This window comes from Corvus brachyrhynchos, unplaced genomic scaffold (genome assembly GCF_000691975.1).
Source record: "Corvus brachyrhynchos isolate BGI_N302 unplaced genomic scaffold, ASM69197v1 scaffold18, whole genome shotgun sequence".
Lineage (NCBI taxonomy): Eukaryota > Metazoa > Chordata > Aves > Passeriformes > Corvidae > Corvus > Corvus brachyrhynchos.
Genome location: NW_008246064.1, coordinates 1,285,299 through 1,308,859, shown reverse-complemented (window position 1 = coordinate 1,308,859; position 23,561 = coordinate 1,285,299). Strand labels below are relative to the sequence as shown.

The 23,561-nt window shown below is 52.9% G+C and overlaps 1 protein-coding gene across 6 annotated transcripts in view; it reads right to left on the bottom strand.

The window, feature by feature from the left end:
• Positions 1-224: 224 nt before the first annotated feature.
• The window catches only part of GJC2 (gap junction protein gamma 2), a 38,681-nt gene continuing 15,344 nt past the window's right edge, over positions 225-23,561 (bottom strand). For 4 of the 6 annotated variants that reach the window (XM_017746777.1, XM_017746778.1, XM_017746780.1 and 1 more), the window contains one exon: positions 225-4,996. In XM_017746777.1, the coding sequence (XP_017602266.1) occupies positions 3,729-4,976 (1,248 nt within the window). In that variant the 5' untranslated portion in view covers positions 4,977-4,996 and the 3' untranslated portion in view covers positions 225-3,728. Of the gene's footprint in view, positions 4,997-8,540; positions 8,879-17,543; positions 17,637-23,561 lie in introns of those variants that run through there. The other 2 variants (XM_017746781.1, XM_017746779.1) reach the window with 2 other exon arrangements.

The following is a 23,561-nucleotide window of genomic DNA, read 5'->3' as shown; positions in this document are numbered from 1 at the left end:
CTGGGAATACACCCTTGTGCTTGAGTCCCTGTCAAAACGCTTGGAAAACGTGGGAAATCAGGATCAGCTCCCATTGGGAAGGGATGTTATGCAGGGAAATACTCCAGGCCTGAGGGAGGAGCAGGGCTGGGAGTGGTTACCCTGTGTCCCTGCCCGACGAGGGGATTATTGACCCCCCAAGAGTCTGCCCTGGGTCTGGTACTCGTCAATATTGCAGTTATTGACTCTCCCTGTGGAAAACAGTGTGTGCGTATGAGATGTGAGGGTGACACCAGCTGGGAAGAGGCTCCAAACCCTCTGCAGGACCCACGGGTCACTCAGAGCCCCCTTGGTTCACTGTGTGACCATAAAAAGGGGGTTTGAAGGATGCCAGGAAGGTCCCCACTGTACAGCCACACACCTGGAGAGGGGAGCAATCCCCATGCCTGCAGGAGATGGGGTTTTGGGGAGGACCAGAGTGCATGAAGAGGAGAAGGAAGGGAATGTGGCACAAGGACTGGCACTGCCACGCTGCTGGGAAGTTGTGGAGTGGCTGGTGTTGGTTCAAAGACACCAGGGAAAACCACCCCAGAAAAGCAGCCCTTGGAGAAAGGTTGATGAGACTGGAGGTGTTCAGCTTAAAGCAGATTTGAGGGTGAAAGCAGTCTTCAAACACCCAAAATATGCAGAGATTAAAGGCATGAGACTTCTCCATGTCTCCATGGGGTTGCAGAGAGGGGGTTCATGTCACCCTTTAGAGAGTCATTTGATGGTGGCAAGTTGGCAAGAAGATCCATGGTCTTTTCCCATCCTCCTGCCCTGAACCTGGAATCTCCTCCCATGGGCACTGCCCACCTCTATTGCTGGGGCAGCAGATGCAGCCCTGCTGCATACACTGGGTTTAATGAGTTGATCAGGTCTCTGTGACCAGGTTTGGGGGTTTGGGCTCAAAATCTGCCCTGCCCCCCATCTTTCCCCATGGCGATTCGTTTGCCAAGATTGTTTGGAGCAAGAGCAAGGAAGTCACATTCCTATCCCTGGTGTGGTGACTCATGGGGGGTTCTGCAGGTCAGCAGGAGTGGAGGGGCAGATCTGAGTCACCAGGAAGTGCTCAGGCCATGTCTGGTGCTGAGGGAGGTGTTGCTGGTACGGGCAGCAGAAATCCCAAATCCCAACTCCTGCATGGGACAGTGCCTTCCAGCATCGTGTGGGAAGCACAGGTTTATCCGGGGCTGTGGTATTGTTGCTCATGGAAAAGGAATCAGAAGAACCCAGGCAGCATCCAACCATGGTTATCCTCAGAGTTTCCATCCTACCCTTGGGATCACGACTTTAAATGCACGCGATTTCCCCTGGGACACAGGGCTGGGAATAAAAGAGAAGTCCCACTGATGCAGAGGACAAGCTCATGCCCTGGACAGCTGCAGTGACCAGGGAACAAATTTCCACCCAGGATCACCTCTCTCTCCTCCCCAGCAGCCTGGGCTGTGGCCCTGCAGGCATTTTTGCCAGGTGACAGCAGCCCTGTGAGCACCCAGCCTCTCCTGCTCTGCCCAGCACATCCCCAGCCAGCAGAGAGCACATTCCCACACACGGGACGAGGACAAACAGCGTGGTTGGGTATGTTTGCCTCCCCACCACCGTGGTGTGACCTTTTTGAGCCTTTCCAGCAAAATTCCCAGCAGAAGGGGATGGATGGATGTTCCTACTGAGTGCTGCTGTGCTGATCCTCCTCCTGGATCTAGTTATCCATTTGTCAGGGGAAGATCTCCAGCAGCAAGAGCAAACAGCATTCCAGGCATTTTACCAATGAATGCCTCCAGCGGGAGCAGGAACGAGCCTGGAAGTGCTCCCCAGACTGTTACACAAAGCCACAGAGCTGAATATTAGCTGCTGGGTACCTCGTAGGATGTTTCTCTGCTGTCCTTTTAATTCTACGTTTCTGCTTCCAGGACTGTTCTCTAATGCATGGCACAGCTCAGCCGAGGTTCCCAGGAGATGAAGGGCATATCCAAATTCTCTGCTGTTCCCAAGAATGGCCAAAGGGCTGGGCACTCGGGGAACAGGCATCCTCAGGGCTTTTAGGGACTGATCTCAAGGACATGAGGGTGATGTCCAGCGAGAAGTTGTGAATATCCAATGGGTAAGACATACTGGCACAGCCTGAGGGAACAGCTTGGCACAGGGACAGCGCTGTGTTCAGGGAGAATTTACTTCTTCTGCAACAGGTTTGATCTTGAAGGCTCTGCCTGTTTGGGGTCCCTGTGGTGATGATGAAACCACCCTGACAAAGCACAGTAGGAGCCTTGGAGCTCAGCAGCTTGATCTTAACATGCACCCCAAGTACTTTAAGTGCATGGAAACCACCCTAAAGCCAAGCCCAGCTGAAAACAACTCCTCATAAACTCGGGAAAAACTTCCTGCTGCTGTCCTGGTCCTGTCCCCACTGAAGCCAGACCTTCTGCAACCCTGCCCCCAAGCAAATGTGGGAATCCTCCCAGTTCCCCGGGTGGGGCTGGAGGCTAAAAGCCCCAGGACTGCTCCAGGATGAGATCAGCCCCAGTCCTGGAGCAGCTGGGTTTTCCCAGGGGAGGTGGAAGGCTGTGGAAGGAGCAGAGGGTTGATATTACATTTACACCTATTTCGCTATGTCTATGTGCACACGCATGTGTTCGTACGTGTCTGTATCTATACATGGACACACACACACACACACCAGAGACACACTATTCCTAGATCTGCCACCTGCCACTATTTATAAGGGCTTGATTAATCAGAAAAACAAATTTGCCAACAGTGCTTTTCCTCAATTAATCAGAAAAACAAATTTGCCGATGCCGATCGTCTAAAATTCAGCAAGTAAAGGAGCCTAAACCCTTTACACTTTTGTTTTCCTGGTTGCATAAAGGCACTTTCTGATGATGTGAAGCAGCAGTTTGTTAAAAACTCTGTAACTGCAACAATTCCCATCACATCTGTAGCAAGTGCTACACAGGCACCAGTAGGACGCAATGTCACTGCTTGCTCCTGCTCCGGAGGGTTTGGAGCAGATTTGCTTTTTGCTTCGACACAGAGGAAGAAAAGATGAAACCTTCAGCCCTGTGCTGGTTTTAGGTCTCCCTGTGTGAGGCAGTCACGGTGTTCCTGCCCCAGACCTGGTGTGGGTGCCACCTCCTGGCTCACAGCATCCAACGAGGCCTTCATTGGCAGCTGCCAGCCCAGGCAGGCCATCAGCTGTGAGCCTGCCGTGAAGGTCCGTGCAATATGTCAGTGGTTTTCTTATCAAAGGATCAGAAATTAATTTGATTAAGGGTATTTAGTAATTAAACACTGCCTTGCCTACAGCACTCGAGCCTTGCCATGCAGGAGGGTGGCTGATCCCTGTCAGCCTGACTTTCCTCCTGAGCCACCAGCAGCTCCTCTTCCCACCACAGCACATTGTCCAGTCTCTGCTGGGGGCTCCGGTGGTGACCCAAGGGCTGGGAGGTGTGGGGGGTTTGCTGTTACTCACTGGAGGTTCCTGTCACTCACTGGAGGTTCCCAGCTGGAGAACACGTTGGAAACAGGGAAGAAATGTCTTTTGTTAACACACTGGAAGACAGCACTAAATTGGTCCAAAGCTCCTTTTACTCTCTTGACTTCCACACAAAAACCGTGCCCTGCGAAACAAACTCGAGAGAACACCGAAAACCAGAAACAAACCAAAATAAAAACCCCGCTCACGCTGCCCTCTCGCCTTCCTGGCAGAGTTATATCCACACAGACGTCTTCCCATCTTTACTGCTGGAGCTGCCTTTCTCCAAGGAGGCCTTGGGTTTAGCACCTTGTTTCTCCTGGGCGGTGTTGGCCCTGTTCTGCTCCACCACGGTGCCCCCCGAGGCGGGGCTGCTGGTCCGAGAGGGCTGCGTGTTGGCCTGGGTGCTGCTGTAGCTCTGGAAGGCGATGTCCAGCTGCTCCTGGGCCACCCGCAGGTGCTTGTGCAGGGTGGACAGATCTGCCGGCAGGTTCTCGTCCGGGCTGGTACACTGCTGCTCCTGAGCCACGTTGGCCAAGTTCTGCTCGTGGGCCATCAGGCTGTTGGGGATCTTGGTGGACTTCTCGGATTTGACCACCAGGTTGTACTCGGGAGGGCAGGAGATGTTCTTGGGGTAGGCGTAGTTGTAGGGGGGCTGCCGGAAGCTGTTGATTTTCCGGTTGCGGATGGCGTCGCGGATGGTCCCGAATCCCAGGTGGAACATCTCGCACATGTTCAGCAGCAGGCACAGGCAGCTCACCACATACATCACCAGGAGGAAGATGGTCTTCTCCGTGGGCCGGGACACAAAGCAGTCCACGGTGTGGGGACAAGGGACCCTGTTGCAGACGTAATAAGCTTCCACTTCAAAACCGTAGAGCAAATACTGCCCTATCAAAAAGCAAACCTCAAACGAAGCCCTGGTGAGGAGCTGGAAGACGTAGATTTTCATCAGTCCCTCCTGCTGGATGCGCCTCCTCCCGTCGTGCTTCTGCTGCTCCTTGCACTTGGGCTTGGGCTTGGCTTTCTCGTGCTCGGCCGCGTCGTCGGAGATCATGGGCTCCTCCTCGTCGGCCTCCATGGCGTCCTCCATGTTGTGCACGGCCTGCCAGTTCAGGGCAAACTGCTTCTTCTTCTTGAACCCCTTGAACTTCTTCTCCTCCTCGGCCGAGCGGGCGATCCTGTGGATGGCGTAGCCCAGGTACATGACTGAGGGCGTGGAGATCATGATGATCTGGAAGACCCAGAACCTGACGTGCGACAGCGGCGCGAAGGCATCGTAGCAGACGTTGTCGCAGCCCGGCTGCTTTGTGTTACAGGTGAACTTGCTCTGCTCATCGGAGTAGATGGACTCGCCCCCCACCGCCGTCAGGACGATGCGGAAGACGATGAGCACGGTGAGCCAGACCTTCCCCACGAAGGTGGAGTGATTGTGAATCTCTTCTAGCAGGCGGGTGAGGAAGCTCCAGCTCATGTTGGTCATAAGGGCTACTCAGTTATAACCTGCAGGGAGAGGGGGAAATAAAACACCAGAGCTGTGAGGTCACATCTTGTGCCACCAGGAGGACCAGAGAAGTGAACGTCCCCTGTGCTGGGCACTGGTGGGGCCACACCTTGCATCCTGAGATCAGTTTTGGGTTCCTCATGACAAGAAGGACATTGAGGGGCTGGAGCATGGCCAGGGAAGGGAACGGAGCTGAGGAGGGGCTGGAGCCCCAGGAAGGGCTGAGGGAGCTGGGAAAGGGGCTCAGGGTGGAGGCAAGGAGGCTCAGGGGGGGTGTGGCTCTGCACAAGTCCCTGACAGGAGGGGGCAGCCGGGGGGGTCGGGCTCTGCTCGCAGGGAACAGGGACAGGAGGAAAGGCCTTAATTAGGACCAGGGGAGGTTTAGATTGGATATTAGGGAAAATTTCTCCCCTGAAAGGGTGGTCAGGGCTGGAACAGTGGAGGATGCTCCCACATCACAGAGACGTGTCCTACTGAAACATCTTTCATTAGCAAGCCCAGAAAAATGCAAAGAATCAGCAAAAGAATGGGAATATTTATGTTTACAGGCTGACAACCCTTTTAAGTTCCTCTTGAAACAAAGCAAAACAAAACAAAACTTTAATCAAATACAGACTGTTTCAAAAATAAACCTTGAGAAGCTTTCAAGAGAAAACCATGCATTTATTAGGAGACCTGGACAGCTGGGGAGGAAGAGCTTGGAATAAGCATTTTGTGTTTAGCTTAACTTGGAGTGGGGCCTCAGCCTGAGTTCCTTGGGTGACCTCAGGCAGCACTAAAGACAGGAGGCAATTTCAGTGCTTGACTGGCACGGATACTGAGAGATGAGAGTGATAGGAAAAGCACCTGGACCTAAAGAACAGTGGAGGAAGAAAAAAGATAAGAGAAAGGAGCTGTTTTCTTATGTGGAAGCAGTATGGACATCAACCCTAGTTCTCCATGCTGGGTGAGCATGGCTGAGTGGGGGTGAAGATCCAGGGGGGAAAATGATCATAAAATCCTATAATTTTTGGGGGTTGGAAGGGACCTTAAAGATCATCTGGTTCCATGGGCAGGGACACTTTCCACTAGACCAGGCTGCTCCAAGCCTCATCCAACCTGGCTTGATGATGCCATGAGACACAGGCCTGGCCCGAACTTGGCTTTGCACCACTGGAGACACAAAATTGTGCTGTAGAGTTTCCGTGGTGGGAGCAGCCACGTGGGAGCAGGAAGGGAAACATGCCCCACTCTGTTCTCCACATCCAGCTGTTCTGGAATGCGATTTTGCTCCCACTGCTTCCCAGGACAGGAGCCAAGCAGAGCCAGTTTGCTCAGCGTTGGTTTGCTCAGCGCTCGCCTTCGCGCTGCCCCTGTCGAGGGCTCTCGAGAGCAGGCAGATGGAATTTTCCAACCCTGCTATTTCCAGATCAAACAAATCCCCTGCGAACACAAGCCCCCAAGTCTTCACACGGCAGGCCGAGCCTGTGGGAGCGCTCTGCAGATGGTGCTATTCCTGTCCTGGGGCTGGGGAAACCGAGGCAGGGAGGGGAGAAACAGCTGGGTCATAAAGCAGAAGGAGAGGTGGGGAAGTTCTCCTCCCTGCCCTCGACATAACCAGGTGGAGAGCAACAACCCCCAATGCTGCTGGGACCAGAATCCCCCTCTCCTGCCCCAAAAGTGATGCCTTGGTCGGTACAACTGTGCAGGTGGGACAGTTCAGCCAGTGCAGGACATGGGAAGTGATGCCCACAGAGATATTCTTTATTTATTGAGGAAACTGGGTTTATTCAGGGGTGAACCCTTTTTGAGTGCCTTTTTCTGCGTCCTTACTGTGGGTACACCCTAAGGGGTCTTTAACCCTTCCTCTGTTGTGTTCACATTCAGATATGGGGCGTTAAATGATTTGTGGGATCAATCCAGGCTCTCAGCCAAGCTCCAGCTGACAGGGGGCTGGGAAGGGAAGACCCTGCTGGGTGTGGGCCATGGTGCATCTGTCTGTGGAGCAACCTTGGCTGGCCCCATGCAGGTGTCCAGTGCCCCAGCAGCTCCCGTCTGCACCACAAATTAGCTGCAAGCCCCAAATTGTCCTTAAAAACACACTTTTAATGTCCTGTAGAGCAGTTCATTCCAAATTCAGGGCTCCCCTTAAGGGGTTCTGAAGCCTACACCGAGGATAATTCACCATTTAGCAAGTGTTACTCAGGGACGCAACTCCCAAAGCGCCAGCTCATCTCCCAGGAGCTGTTTGCTGGGGCAGGGAGGGTCTGACCGAGGCTGTGACAGCTTTTGGAGTAAATATTCAAGTTTTGAACTGACATTTATCAGGGTTGTTATCAAAGCACCCACTGGCTCCTCTGGGAGACACATTTTAGGAAGGAGCACCCAATAAAATGCTCCCAAACCTCCCGAGTCAAGGAAAAGGAAGGAAATTGCAAATTAACAGAAGTGACAGGTTGTTGCTTTGAGAAGACCATCCCTGGCTGCCTTCCACCACCCTGAGCTGTGGGTCCTGCCACTGCCCCTGCGGCTCAGCCCTCTGTGCACATCTGGATCTGCACGAACATCTGCAGGAAACAGCCCCGAGCTGTTCCTGCGCCCCTGGGACCCCACTGTGAGGGGTCACACCTTGATGCTGCACCCCTGTGTGTCCACCTGCCCTCCTGGCATCGTATTTGAGAGCGGGAGCCGAAGGAAATGAGGTAAAAACCCCTCCCTACAAATCTGTTTGGTTGAACTTCCAGTGGCTTTTAGGACTCACTGGCTACAAAGACTAAACTGTGAGATTTCAATGCTTTTAATTGCTGGGGTGGGGGTTTAGTGCACCACAGTGTTTTGGAATCAATTATAAATCAAACAAGCTTCCAAAGAAAGATTTGTTCACAGTGCTGATGAATAGACTGGCACTAGGAAAAGGCTGTGTCTCCTCTCCTCACAGTCCCGACCATCCAAGCACAGAACATGGATTTTGCAGCCATCCATCTGCTTCACTTCAGACCCAATTCCTCTGTGCAGTGTGAAAGTTATGCAGCCTGGGGGGGAAAAACCCCATCTGTGTAGATGTGCAGCAGGTAGATGGGTGAGATGAGGTGGTTCATGCATCTCAGTTATCTCCCCAAAGAAAGGACTCCCCGTCCCTCCGGCTTTGAAATCCATTCATTCACTCATCCATCATCACATGCCACCTCCAGATTTGCTGACACACAGCGTATGAAACACACACAGGGTGCAAGTTTCACCTCAAAACAGCTACAGAGGAGGGATTGGACTGCTCAGACCACCAGCAACCCCTAAAGTAGTCAGAACTGTGTGTAGCCAGTACAGGAATGAGCTGTTGGCTCCCCGTTCTCACCACGGTGACTTCCCAAAACCCGCTGACCCCTCCACACAATCGCAGGCACAGCTGTAGGAACTGGGAAAACTTTAAAACCTGAGTCTAAAATATGCCAAAGAATGAAAAAAAAATATATAAGTCTGTGCTAGGTGGATGCCCTTCCGTTCCGCACGGTTCTCGCACCGCTGCCTGAGCAGCAGGGAAAACAACGGGGGAAAAAATCTACTTACAGAGACATGGTGCTTCTCGCGGTGGCTTTCCCTCCTCCACCGACATTCCTGTGCCTCCAATCCCTCCGCCTTGCCCTAGATAAACCCCCGCCGGCTCGGTCCAGCCGTGCTCCAGTGGTTGGCAAGCGGAGCTCCAGGGAAGTATTTAAGGCGCTGTCAGACCCCGCCTTTGCGGGGCAGCCCCTGCCCGACCCCCGGGGCCGGTCCCACCGCCTGTCCCGACCTTCCTGCCCTCGCCAAGCCTCGGGAGAAGCTGGGAAGGTGCTCTACACACACACCAGGCGAGAGAGGGGCATTGGTTTTAAATCCAAACAAGCCGCTGGGTCTGGTTTTAGGAACGCTGCCTGGAATTTTGCTTGTGTCGGTTGGGAGTGAATTAATAGCATCAGCTTGTGGCACTGGTAACAGATTTGTAAGACTGAGAGCATGACTAATAGGGAACATGTGGAAAACACATTTTGGCAAAAGCTCCTTGGCTGTTGGGGGGGAAAAAAATAATACAAAAGGAGGGAAAGCTATCTAGTGGGAAAAACTGCCCTGAAGCTCCTGCTTTGCTGCAGGAAAAGCTGTCCCTGAAAGAGGTGGTTCCTCTCTCTGCAAGCTGGTGGAGGGAGCAGGTGAAGGATGGGGAAGGAGTTTTGAGCACCAACAGAGCCTTTCTGGCTTCTTTGCAGCTGCAAGAAGGAATTGGGAGGATGGGGGTGCACACGAAGCCTAAGGCAAGTGGTATTCATGAAGAAAACCTCCACCCTGATGGTGCAAGGATCACCTGCTCCATCCACGGGGAGCTTTGGCAGATCCAGCAGAATCAGGGATCTGATTCAGGGTGTCTGCTGAGGTGGAAATGGAGAGTCCAGGCAGGAAGTCCACCCAAGGGCCAGCGAGGAGGAGAGAGAAGGAAGCAACAGCAGCAGCCAGGTCATGGAAAGGATCAGATCTCTGAGGGCAGAAAGCATGGGAAGATTTGCACTGGGATTAAGGGGGGTGTTGGAAACCATATGGTATATCTGGAACCTTCGTCCCTGGTGCTGACAAAGCAGGATATTCACCTCTGGTTTCCCAAAGAGCCCAAATGGACATGGAAGGGCAATTCTTCCTCACTGGAGCTTGTGTGGATGCTCTTGCAAGGAGCAGCATCTGCACTGCCCTTTATTGCAGCAACATTCCTCAAGGCTTTCTGTTATAAACTAATTACTCACTTATCATTACTGATAAGTGAATTCCCTGTTTGGGATTAGTCACCTGAGATAGGCAGGAAAAGCCCTGTCAGCTCAGTGAGGTGTAGGGGTGAACACACACCTTTGTGGGAATATGCCACACCAGGAAAACCAGATTTGGGGAGGCATTTGGGGGGAATAAACCTCTAAAAAAGTTAAATTATCACAACCCTGGCTTCATGTTTCAGCTTCAGTACACAGCACACTGACAAGCTGCTCTCCCAAAGGACACAGGGAGGTTCCAGGGGAGAGCAGCAGGGCTGGAGATCTCCAAACCCACTCCAGCCTCCCTGGAAATCTCCCACTGAGAGGGTGAGAACTTGCAGCGGGCTGAGGCCACATTATCCCTGCATGTTCCTGGGGCTGGGTTTGGCCTCCAGCACACTGGGGCAGTGATCTCCTTCCCCTCAAGGTCCTTCAGCTCTGGAGAGAGCCGTGGGTCACCTCGTGGTCACTCCAGAGGGGCCACTGAATGTTCTCTGGGTGCATTCCCCACAAGCAGGGACCCTCCAGCACATGTCACAGCTGCTCCTTCTGAGAGCCACACCCCGTAACATCCACCAGAGCTGAGGGACGGCCACCAAGAGCTCATTGCCACCCAAGACCTGTGGTGAAAGTCCCACCCGCTGCTGCCGGTGCGGGATGGAGCTGCAGGGAGGTGTTATTGGTTATTTAAAAATAACCAGCTCAGAACGACTCCCAGGCTCTGCAGGACTGCTCAGAGATAAAAGGCAGCTCAGCGTGGTCCCAGTCCCGTGGGTCAGGCAGATTTTCCAGGCTCTTTGCTTTCTAGCCATGAGGGTTGTTTATACACACGGCACTCGCGTCTGGGTGAAGATTTTTGGGGCATCTGCGCTTCAGGCAGGCCAGGCAACATCTGCTCCTGCTCCAGCCCCGTGCCCAGCAGCTCCAGCCATCACACTGGCAGGGACTGAGGGCTTCCCATCACCAAATCATCACCCAGGAAAGGAGGCAGGAGGCAGAGCCATAAATGAGTGTACAGAGAAAACCCCACCCCTGCAGCATCCCGTGTCCTCAGTTCAGTGCCTGGCAATGAGAAATGGGAATAAAAGAGAGGAGACAGAGGGGAAGGGATGTGATGGAGCTTTGTATAATTCTGGCTGCTGCTGGGAGTCACCTCTCCAAGCCACCTCTTCCCCAGGCACCGTCTGTGTTTCAGAGCAGTGATCTATACACATTTATTTAAATGTCCTATTGAAAGAAGTAAGTGCTGTCGCCATTGGCAATGAGACCTGGTGTAACATCTCCCTGCTACGTCAGGGGCGAGGAGTGACCATAATTACCCACTCCGAGCACAAACCTACAAAGCTCTGTGCTGGATTGTGCTGACAGTTCCTTTTCTTCTCTAATTTTTCTCTCTTGGATGTTAATTTGGTCAGTTTTTAAACTAAATGCAGTGAAGATATGCATCTTTGTGCGAATGAACAAAGTTTTTAAACTTGTTTTTAAAACAAGGCCCACTGTGTTGAGACGAATGTCACAAAATTAAAATAAATTTAAAGTGCCAACTTTTTACCTTATTGATTATTGTTGGAATTGGGCTTTTGAGATGATGGAATTTCTCAAAAATGTCTGAACACCACAAGTGAGAGCAAAACGTGAAGCAGCAGTTTTAGTTCTTATCTTTTTCCTCTTGGATTAACTTCACTAAACTTTTTTCCCTGACTTTTGGATGTGGGATGCAGGACTCATCCTCACCTTTGGTGGCTGTGGGTGCCGTCCACTCTGAAAGGGATTTGTGATGGAAAGCGTGGCAAAGGCACTGTTAAAAACAAATATTGGGATTTGGAAAATATTCTTTCCCCTTTTGCATAGACTAAAAATCCACAGAACTGTGATATTCCTCTTATTAGCCAGTAGTTTGGTGGCAGTTATGGAGAAAAAGGGATCTGGGGGTTTCCAGCTTGGTCAGTGAGTGACAGAGTCACAAAGGAGGCACGCCGAGGTTTTATCCCCTTTGAGATGGGCTTCAGGGATGGACAGCCACCTTCCTCAATGTGTCCTCCTTTCCTCCACCCCCTCCTCTGCTTTCAGAGCTGCTGTCCCACAAGCACACAGGTGTGGGGGCATCCATGGGTTTGGAAGAGGATTTGGGCTCATTTTCAACCAGTTTGGTTCAAGCCAGCACTGCGAATTTGACATTTCTACTGGCACACGCCTGGCTGATAGGACCAGGTAAAGGGAGCACTGTGGAGAACCCCAGAATGGTTGGGGTTGGAGGGGACCAACCCAAAGATCCTCCAGTTCCACCTCCTGCCGTGGCTGGGGACACCTTCCACTGGACCAGGTTCCTTGGACCAAAAGTCCAAGCGTGTGTTCCACTGGGACATCTCCATTTGCATTTCCTGGTGGGAAAAAGGCCACCAGCTCCCATGGGAGCCCCTTCTTCATGCCTGGAGTCTCCAGAGCCTCCAGCAACCCCAGGCCCCAAGTTGCATCCTCAAGGACCCAAGTTGTGTCACTGCCTCGGTGACGTGGCTGGGCCACATCTCTTGTGTGCTTTGGGACGGGCCAGCACCTCCCGGCAAGGATGGAAGCAACACACTGGGATAGAACTTGGGCTAATGGGTGGAGGGGCCACGCCTGGGGACAGAAACAGCCCATTTCCTCATGAAACAGGAACCAAACCAACAATTTCATGGGTGACAGGGTCGGGGACAAGCATGGATGTCACAGGGAGCCATTCAGGATCTGGGAAGCAGAGACAGGAAGGAGCAGGTGGGAATGGCCCCGGTGCTGCTCAACAGCCACGCCAGCCCAGGGCCTCCAGGCTCCCTTTCAGTCCCACCACACTCCCTGACTTAACACCAAAACCATCCCAGTTGTGCAAACTTCTTCCCTCCTTCACGCAGAGCTTTGGGTGCTCTCCAAGATTTGGGGCTAATCAGGGCTCGCATCCTAAGAGCTCAGCCAGAACCTTAACTCTCGTAAAAAAACCAATTTACAAGCAGCAGGAAAAGCTGTGCCAGGGTCATTTGCAAAAATCTGCTTCATCACAAAGCTCTGTGTGGACTTTCCAGGGCAGTGGTGACGACAATCCCAATGCAAATGTGTCATCTGAAGGACAGAAAGACAAGATTTCTATTTATTCATCATCAGGTTGATTTTTATCCTGCATCTGGCTCTGCTTGTTGGATGATCCCAAAAAGGTTTTGATCTGGGAAAGAATTATGTGCTTGGTCTCTGGCTCCTCACAAGGATGAAACAGAGAAAATCTGGTCTTACACGTTTTTGCAAAGCCCGTGGGGATTTTGGCTGAATAATGTAAGACTGTTTGAAAATTAGGTGAGGGATGTTTTCCTTCATGCACTTGGAAAATGTAAATTCTGGCTCTGAGCTGCCATGACATTTGGACCACAGTTATGCCTCAGTTAGCACAGAAGATAGGTCAGAAAATGGAATTTCTGTGAAGTTTGCATTGGTTTGTGCCTGGAGCAAAAAGCCAGTGCTGTTAGCAGGATAAATAACATTTCTGCTGAAAATCAGGGAAAAGTTTCCTTCAGATATCGCTGTCTGATGACTGCAGAAAGGTAAAATCACTTCACTTTGAAAATGACCGAAAAACTAATCTGATATGGTTAAATAACAATAAGATTTAAATTCCAAAGTAGAAAAGCCCAGAGGAAATGTTTAAACTTGGGCTGGAGAGCAGAAGCGATTTATTCTAGCCCTTCCCAGCTGAAAATTTTGCTGCAATGGACACATTCTTGAGATAAATGTCAGTGTTGAGGAAGAAAAAACCACATTAATTTTTCTGAGGGGAACCTTTCTGCTGAATTGTCCAAGGTGGTGAGATGACACAGGAGAGAGGTGGCAAGAAAGGACTCAGGTGGAGCCCCGGGACGTGGCTCAGCAAAGCCCTTTATAGCATTTTCCTCGGCATCTATTCCTGCTCCAAAGAAAACATCTGCCTCGATAGCCAGAGGCCAAATCAAGCCATTATTCCCTCCTCTATTTGCTTCCCTTTCCTGAAGTAGCTGGAGCAGCAATGGGAATGAGAGGCCATCTCCAACCCCACCCGTCGGGGTCATCCCTGGAGTTAGAGCTGCCCATGTTTCTCCTGAAATCCCATCGTGGCTCCCTGAGCTCTCATAACAGGAAGCAATAAACTTTCCAGTCAGTGTTGCCAGCCCTGTGAAGCCAAGCCAGGCTTGACTTGCTCCAGACCTTCCTGAATTTGTACAAAAGAGTGAAAAAAACCCTTGAAACAATTCAATTAAAACCAGAGGAAATCCATCCCCTGGTGAAACGTGCAAAAGTTCACGGCTCATCTCCTCCTCCCGCTGTTGTCCATGTGGACATTCCTCCATCCACAGTTCACCCCACAGCGGTGCCTTAATGCAGGTGGGGGCAGAGGAAAAGGGTCAGGGTGTATGGGAAAGGTTAGGGAATGCTGGAAAAAAAAGGCAAATGGACACATTTTTGGCTGCTCCAGAAAGGTGTGGGTTTGGTGGTTTTTTCCCCTAACACCTGTGGATGGGCAGAGATGGAGCGTTGGGAGGGAGCTTGGAAGAACCCCAGGAAAAGGGGTCAGGAGAGGTTGGAAGCTCAGCCATGGCTTCTGAGCTCCATTCAAGGGCTGCTGGGTGAGGTCCCTGACTGGTGCCAAGTGGATGAAAGGAACTTTTTCCCTGATTTTTCGGTTGCACGAAAACCACATTCCCGGTGTCAGTGTGGGAAGAGGGAGGGGGATGGGAGCAGCAACACCACAGACACATCCTGAGGGTAAAGACAGCAACCCCCAAAGTGGAGGTGGAGCAGTTCTGTCCTTGGGATCCACACAGGCAAAGCACAAGAAAGGCACGGAGCTGTTGGAGCAAGTCCAGAGGAAGCCATGGAGATGCTCCCAGGGCTGGAGCCCCTCTGCTCTGGAGCCAGGCTGGGAGAGCTGGGAATGTTCAGCTGGAGAGGAGAAGCTCCAGGGAGAGCTCAGAGCCCCTTGCAGGGCCTAAAGGGGCTCCAGGAGAGCTGGAGAGGGACTGGGGACAAGGCATGGAGGGACAGGAGCCAGGGAATGGCTTGAGGGAAGAGGGAAGGGTTGGATGGGATATTGGGAAATTTCGGGCGGGCACATGTCGCCCAGAGCAGCTGTGGCTGCCCCTGGATCCCTGGAAGTGTCCAAGGCCAGGTTGGACATTGGAGATTGGAGCAGCCTGGGATGGTGGAAGGTGTCCCTGCCATGGCAGGGGGTGGCACTGGGTGGGCTTTAAGGTCCCTTCCAACCCAAACCATTCATGATTCCACGGTTCTTTGAAAGCAGGACACGCTCAACACCTCCTCCAGCTTTCCTCACCAATCTCCTCTTGCAGTACTCGTAGGTTTGGAGGGGTTTTTGTGTGTGGAAAATGCTTTGCAATGTCACAGTCAGGCTGCTGACCCTGAGAGTTTGACTCTACTTTTTATTTCCCCAGCAGTTCCAGTGGAAAAAATGATGGTGTAATTTCTGTCATCACACACCTCATCTGTGTCAGACACAGGGACAGCCACTGCAAGAGATGGGCCTGTTCACACCCAGCCAGGACAGCCATGAGAAATGGCCCAAAGGTATTTCATGTTTTTATCTTCTCTCAGGTAACAAGCGACAGGACAAGAATAAATGGCCTCAAGTGAAGGTTTAGATTGGATATTAGGGAAAAATTCTTCATGGAAAGAGTTGTAAAACACTGGAACAGACTGCCCAGGGCAGTGGTGGAGTCACCATCACTGGAAGCGTTCAAAAACTGTGTGGATGTGGCACCTGGGGACATGGCTTAGGGGTGGTTATGATGGTGCTGGGTTGACTGGAGATGATCTCAAAGAATTCTATGATTCTAATTTTTTACAACCCCAAAAATATCTGTAATTTGCCAACCAAAGTTGATATTAAAGAAATCTCTCCACCCTAACAAGGCCAGGAGCTTGCAGTAAGCAAGTGCCCCATAAATTGCTCCAGGAACAGGACCCACAGGACCCAGCCCAGGTACCTTCATCAGGTCCATGCTCTGCCTGGTTCTCAGGATGTTCCCTCATGCTGCCCTGGACACTGGAACCACTGGGGCCTGCCCTGTCCTGCACCTGCAGAGCTCATGTGTTGCTCTTTAAACAACCTTAACAACTCTAGCGTGGCTGAAGACCACGTGTGAGTCATTAGGAAGAGCTGCTGTGCTTGGGAGCAGCCTCAAGGTCCTGCTTCGGTGTGGCATCTTCTCAGGGTGCTGAGTCACACTCTGCTCTGCCAGGAATGCAATCACAGAATCCCAGAATGGACTGGGTTGGAAGCGACCTTAAAGCCCATCTCATTCCAATCCCCTGCCTTGCACAGGGACACCTTCCACTGTCCCAGGCTGCTCCAAGCTCCAATGTCCAGCCTGGCCTTGGACACTGCCAGGGATCCAGGGGCAGCCACAGCTGCTCTGGGCAACCCTGTGCCAGGGCCTGCCCACCCTCACAGGGAAGAGTTTATTCCTAATATCTCATCTAAAGCTACTGTCTATCAATTCAAATTCTTGTCCTGTCCCTCCATCCCTTGTCCAAAATCCCCCTCCAGCTCCCTTGGAGCTCCTTTAGTCACAAGAAAGGGCTCCGAGGTCACCCTGAAGCCTCCTCTTCTCCAGGCTGAACAATCCCAATTCTCTCAGCCTTTCCCCATAGGGGAGGTGCTCCATCCCTCTGGTCACCCTGGTGACCCTCCTCTGGTCTCCCAAACCCATCATGCAGCACAAGGGTTCTGCTTGCAGGAGCTGAGGTGAAGCTCAGGCAGCAGAACTTGTGAGATAAGACAAAATTTCATCTGAACCATAATATCTGGAATACCAACCTTTCTGCAGATTCCACCACTCGTTGCTGGGCTATCTATTTTATCAATTTCCCAATCTTTTGGCTTTGGAGAAGCCTCTGACTTGCCAGGTCAGACAGAGCCATAACAGTGAGGCTGGCTCCATGATCCAAGTGTTGTGCAAACGGGAACAAGGGTTGGGAACAGCTGTCAAACCCTTCTCTGCACCATATAAACCCATCCCTGTGCCCTCCCCAAATAAATCTGCTGCAGACTTGCCACCCTAAATCACCAAAATGTCCTCCTGAGCTCAGCCCTGGACACCTGGACACCAGATTTTCTTTATGGTAAAGAAATCAAACATCAACTTTAAAAGGGTATTGAAGACAACAAGAAGTTGCCCAGAGAAGTTGTGCCCTCCCCATCCCTGGAGCTGTTCCAGACCAAGCTGGAGGGGGTTTAGAGCAACCTGATCTAGTGGAAGGTGTCCCTGCCCATGGCAGGGGGGTGGAATGAGATGATCTTTAAGGTCCCTTCCAACCCAAACCATTCTGGGATTCTATGAAGACAAGAAGGAAAATGCCAAAGCAAAAGTCCCAGACACTTAGATGTGACTTTGTGGCCCATTTCCCCATTACTAATTAGACCTAAACAGAGTTAAAAGGGAAGACAGAGACTCGAGCGTGAAAAATAAGGCAGCAAATGGCTGGGACGTGCTCTTGCCAACTGTTCTTAGATAACAGACAAAATAGAAAATAAGGAGAAAAAGGAAACATTATTTCCATGAGTGCTTTCCTACCCTTCTGGCTGGGTTCCCAGCATGACCAGGGCAGGTTCCTCCTCTGCTCACCGAGATACTTCATTACACCGATATCACCAGCAAATATTTAAATCACCCCGTAGATAATTACGCACAGATTTAATTACACGGCCAGGTTTACATGCAGAGGAGAGGAGGATGAGAGAGAAACAGCCAGAGGAGAGCCCAGGGCTGGGCGAGCAGCACGGTACCTTCCCGGAGCTCCGGGATGGAGCATGGGCGAGGGCTGATGGTCCTGATGCGAGGAGGGTCTGAGCCGAAGGCGAGCACGGGGTGGAAAAGGGACGGGAACCTTCCTGGACGTGTTTACATAGGAGCCCCCACCCGCTGACGCCACAGAGGTCACAGCTCCTGCCTCACATCTGGACAGCGCCGGGTCCCCCGTGCCAAGAAGGGACACACCACGTGTCTGTCCATCCCCAGAGCTCGCCGGACTGGAGGGGTTTTGGATCAGTGTCCCTCTGTCCCCTCAGGAGTGGGATAGTGGAGGAGGTGCCCCCGGGCTGGCATCCAGGTGGGAATGGAGCCAGTGCCAGCTGGCCCTGGGCCATGCTTCTGCTCAAAGCAAAGGCTGACTCTGAGATCTGCAGTGCTGGAGTCCTTTGGGCATCCAGCGGGGCTCCAGCAGCACCTTCTCCACCCCCACCACCACACTGGGCATGAGCCCCCACCAGCCTGTCTGCCAGGCTGGCCAAACCCTACCCCACAGCACCAAACCCTGCACTGGCAGCCCTATACTAGCATGCCCAAACCTACACCAGCAGCACCAAACCTGCCTCAGCACCACAAAAACATAAACCACACCACCAAACCTACACTGGCACCACTAAACCTTTATCAGCACCACCAAACCCCACACCAGCATCACCAAACCCCACACCAGCACCCCCAAACCCCACACCAGCACCACCAAACCTACACCAGCACCCCCAACCCCTCCCCCAGCACCCCCAACCCCTCCCCCAGCACCCCCAACCCCTCCCCCAGCACCCCCAACCCCTCCCCCAGCACCCCCAACCCCTCCCCCAGCACCCCCAACCCCTCCCCCAGCACCCCCAACCCCTCCCCCAGCACCCCCAACCCCTCCCCCAGCACCCCCAACCCCTCCCCCAGCACCCCCAACCCCTCCCCCAGCACCCCCAACCCCTCCCCCAGCACCCCCAACCCCTCCCCCAGCACCCCCAACCCCTCCCCCAGCACCCCCAACCCCTACGCCAGCACCACCAAACCTCCCCTACACCTCCAAATCTACGCCAGCATCCCCAAACCCCACACCAGCACCACCAAACCTACCCTACACCTCCAAACCTACACCAGCATCCCCAAACCCTACACCAGCACCACCAAACCCTGCACCAGCATCCCCAAACCTAAACCAGCATCCCCAAACCCTACCCCAGAACCACCAAACCTACACCAGCATCCCCAAACCCTACTACAGCATCCCCAAACCCTACACCAGGACCACCAAACCCACACCAGCACGACCAAACCTACACCAGCATCATGAAAAACTACCCAACACCCCCAAACCTACACCAGCACCAGCAAACCCTACACCACACCACCGATCCATACCGCACCTCCACCAAACCCTAGAGCATCCCCCAAAGCCATGCTGTGCCCAGGTTGGGACCACGATCCCAAGGGGATCCCATGATCCCATCACGCTCCAGCCCACGGCAGATGCTCCCAACCTTGCTCCCTGCCCTGTCCTACCAAAGGATGGACCAAGTTGGTCTCTGCTACCCAGTTGCCTTCACCCCACACTGTGCCAGGATAAAAGGAGCCAGGAGATCTGGGCTGCAGCCAGGTGTCCTCAGGGGACCATTATGGGATGGCACCTTCCTCCCTCCCCAGCCAGGATCCATTGCATGGCCCCACTGCAGGAGCACAGAATCCCTTACAGCCCAAGTCCTCAATGAACACACGGGGCTGTGCAGGTCATGGAATCACAGAATTGCTGGGGTTGGAAGGGACCTCTGGAGCTCACCTAGACCAACCCCGCTGCCAAGGCAGGGTCACCTGGAGCAGGTGACTCAGGAACTCATCCAGGTGGGTTTGGGATGTCTCCAGAGATGGAGACTCCAGGCCCTCCCTGGGCAGCTGTTCCAGAGCTCTGCCACCACCCACGCAGAGAAGTTCTTCCTCATGTTGAGGTGGAACTCATTGTGGTTTTGTTTATGGCTGTTGCTCCTCATCCTGTCCTGGGCACCCCTGGAGAGCTCACCGGTCCTGGGGGAGGACAGCCCCACTCGCTGCTCCTCGGGCAGCCACAGCAGGTTGTGCTCCACATGAGCACACACTCTGCTTCCCAACAGGTTGCTCCGGGGAACGGGCAGCAATAAAAAGCTGGAGAGAAGAAAGGATAATACGGGATCCAGCTGCGAAAACAAAGATTCAATCCCTCTGAGCCTACGACCTCCCTTGGCTGACGTGGGGGAAAAAACGCGCCAACATCGATTCCTCTCCCCACGTCCATCCAACTGGGAATTTTTCATGAATGAGCACGTTGAGGCGGAAGGGGAAGGCAGGAAGATGGAGGAGGTGCACAGCCCTTCCATACTTGACACTGTAGCCTGAGCCAACAATGCTCCAGTGCTCGGGGCTGATCCACAGCCTGAGACAAGGGGGCAGCAAGATGAGGTTTCTGTCTTTGTTTTCAGGTTACTCCTGAATGCAGAGATCTTCCCAAGGGAGCACCAGGCCCATGGGGGCAGGTTTTGGTAGAGAAATCAGGAGCTCAGGTGAGCACTGCCCTGCTCACACCAAACCCTCCACCACCCCTGCGATGTGGGGGGCTCCTGCTGGAAGGGCGGGTACCCCTGGTGAATTTGGCTGGTTCCCAGGCAGGGATGCCTGAAGCTCCACTGCGAGGCTGGGGATGGAACACCGAGGATGTTGCAGTCATGGGTTAATTCACAATAATGCTGAAATCCCCCCATGACGTGCAGCGAGCCCCTTCCCAGGCTCCCAGGCTGGTGCTCACATTTCTTCCACCCCTTCTGCCAGCCCAGGGCTGGGTCAGCCTCCTCTGCTAAGTTTAAAGAGGCAAACAGCATGGAAAATGTTGTGGAAAGAGGGTATTTAAGGAAAAAAAAACTGGTTCTCTTTCACTTAGTGATAAATAGACCCTAAAAATGCCACTCCAGGGTCTCTGACCTCCAGGCAGCTTTTGGGACATGTCTCAGTTTGTTGCTGCTCAGCTGAGGTCCATCCTCATCACTGGGGTGGTCACTGGCTGGGCACCCAGCCCACCACATTTTGGTATTCCAGGAAACCCCCTCAGACTTTTCAGGAGTGAAAAGTTGCAATCAGTGATCCTGGCCATTACCAGAGGCTGAGGAAAGAAGATGAAGTGGTGAGAGGGCCTTCTTGAAAACTCACTCTTCCCATCTCTGCTTCTTTCCCTCCCTTCCTCTCCAAGCCATCCTCCCTTCAGCCTCCAGACAGAAATAATTAAGAAACCACACCACCATCCGTGTTTCTGAGAAACTTGAAGAAAAAACAACTTAAGGGACATAAACCAAACCCCAAATCATGTTCTGCTGGAGGGCTGGAGCCAGAGGAGCAGTCCCACACCTGACTGGTGGCACCTGACTTGCTGAGCTGTGATAAATACGGAGCCTCTGAGCTTCCTTGTGTCATCTAAAAGCAGATCTGCATCCATTGTCATCTCTTTTCCTGGCTGCTTTTTTGCTCCCTACTGACCTCAAAGCCTTGGAGCCTCCACCTTCATCCTCTGGAGCTCATGTCAGTGCTGCTCAGCCAACTCCGTGCTGTCTCCAGGCAGAAATGAGCAGGAGATCCCTGTTTCATGCCCTTTATTCCCTATTCCACCCATGTCACACAGGGAATTAGCTCCAACGGTGGAGTACTTGCTCAGCGTGTGCAAGGTAATGGGACTGGTGTCTGCATCCTCCTTTTGGGAACCAGATGATCTTCAAGGTCCCTTCCAACCCAAGCCATTCTAGGATTCTGTGATTTCCCCCTCTCCCAAAGACAAGGGAAATACTGTTTTTGTCTTCTCTTGAGCAGTGAGAGTCCTGCAAACCAGGATCGTCAGCACCAGACAGCCCTGGGATAGAGGGTGGCTGAGACAGGACAAGGGAAGGGACTTGCCTGGTGGGGTCAACATCCAAACCAAGCCCAGGATGTCCCACAGAGGGTCTCTCTTCCACGTCTCTCCTGGCATTGTCACCCTGTCCCATGAGGGACCTGATCCCAACCAGTTCCATGGTTGCCTCCTGTGTGGATTGCCTCTTCTGCCATGACAAAATGCCATGGCATCACCCTGCCATGACCCCAGGCCCTGCTTTGTGTCCATCCCCACTGTTTTTACTTGTGCTGCTGACCCCAAGACTGAGCAGGCCTTCTCCTGGCACACCTGACACCGCATCTCAGCACCCTCAGGAGAGCAGATCCCAACCTGGGCAGCCCTTGTCCCGCTGCTGCCCATTCAGAGCTCCTCACTCCACCCCTTCCAAAAATCCTGCTGACCAAGTGGGATTTCTCGTTTGGCCAAAGCCCTTCTTTTCTGCCCTCCATTTAATTGCCAAGAATTTCCAAAAACCTGGCGGAAAATTAGAGAACCAGCAAAACCTGCCCTGCCTTGGAGCGCGGCGCGTTCGTTTCCTGCCAGCCATCGTCTGTCAGGCACTGAGAGCAAAATATTTCAGGCCTTTCCAGGCACTAAATCACCCTGTTGGACTCATAACGGGGGCAGCTGAACTACACCTAGTTCCACCTATTGAAATGAGGGCAGCAGCCTCCATCCCACAGGAACTGACCCCTCTGCTGCCGCTGGAAGTGCCGGTGACGTCCATTTCCAGAGGTGTTTGCGGAGCTTGGAGCCAGAGCAGAGCCAGGGCCGGAGGGCTGCCAGCTCAGGGGACTGGAGGTGGGATGTGGGATGTTCAACCCAATGGAGAAGCCAAGAGCTGCTTGGAGGGAGAACTGTGGCCTTGCTGAGGAATTAGCCCTACCAGTTATCAATGAGGGTCACCAAGGTTGGAAATGAGCTCTGAGATCATCAAGTCCAGCCACTGACCCAGCACTGCCATGTTCACCTCAAATCCTGTCCCCAAGTGCCACATCAGTGTGTTTCTGAACACTTCCAGGGATGGTGACTCCACCACTGCCCTGGGCAACCTCTTCCCATGCCTGACCACCCTTTCAGGGGAGAAATTTTCCCTGATATCCAATCTACACCTTCTCTGGGGCAAGTTTAGGACACTTCCTCCCATTCTGTCACTACTTGGGAGAAGACACCTACTTCCACCTGGCTACAGCCTCGTTTCAAGTGATTGAAGAGAACAACAACCCCCCTCGGGTCGGGCACTTGTGCAGAGCCACAAGGTCCCCCCTGAGCCTCCTTTGCTCCAGGCTCAGCCCCTTTCCCAGCTCCCTCAGCCGCTCCTGGGGCTCCAGACCCTTCCTCAGCTCCGTTCCCTTCCCTGGACACGCTCCAGCCCCTCAATGTCCTTCTTGTCGAGAGGAACTCAGACATGCACACAGAATTTGAGGTGTCCCAGCAGTGCCAGCACAGGGGGACAGTCCCTGCCCTGGACCAAGCCAGGTATCAGCTGGTTGGTCAGAATGCTCTGCACATCAACACCTATTCCAGCCATAGAACCAGAGAACATCCACATTGGAAGGGATCTACAAGGACCCCCAAGTCCAACTCTCTCCAGTCACCACTGAAGTTCTACATTCAAAAACACCTAACGTGGTCATTGGGCTTCGTAGCACCAAGAAATGGGGTCACCATGGAGGTCACCATGGAGGTCACCATGGAGGTCACCATGGGCTCCTCCTGAAGCTCTCAGCAAAGTCTGCCCAGCACAGAAGTCCACACACACACTGAGCCCATCACCTGCCCCATCCTGGCCAGCCCCAAGAAGTCGTTGCTCCCCCACCAGCTCTCCGTGCCCAGCTTTCTGTCCAGCTACCACTTTTGGAATTGTGGGTGCTTCTACCTGCAATCTGGGGAATGACCGATTTTACCCTGCCTGTCCATACAATGTCCCCTTAAGCCAGGGAAAAGAAGGGGATTTGGGAATATTCAGCCTCTCTGCCGTGCAGTGGAAGGGGCTGGGTGAAATCCGCTTCCCTGGGCAGGTCTGTTTTTGAAAAGCAATTACTGGCAGGGAAGACCAAATCCTGCATTCCTCAGCGAAGGAATCCGGATGATGTCACCTCCTGCCCAT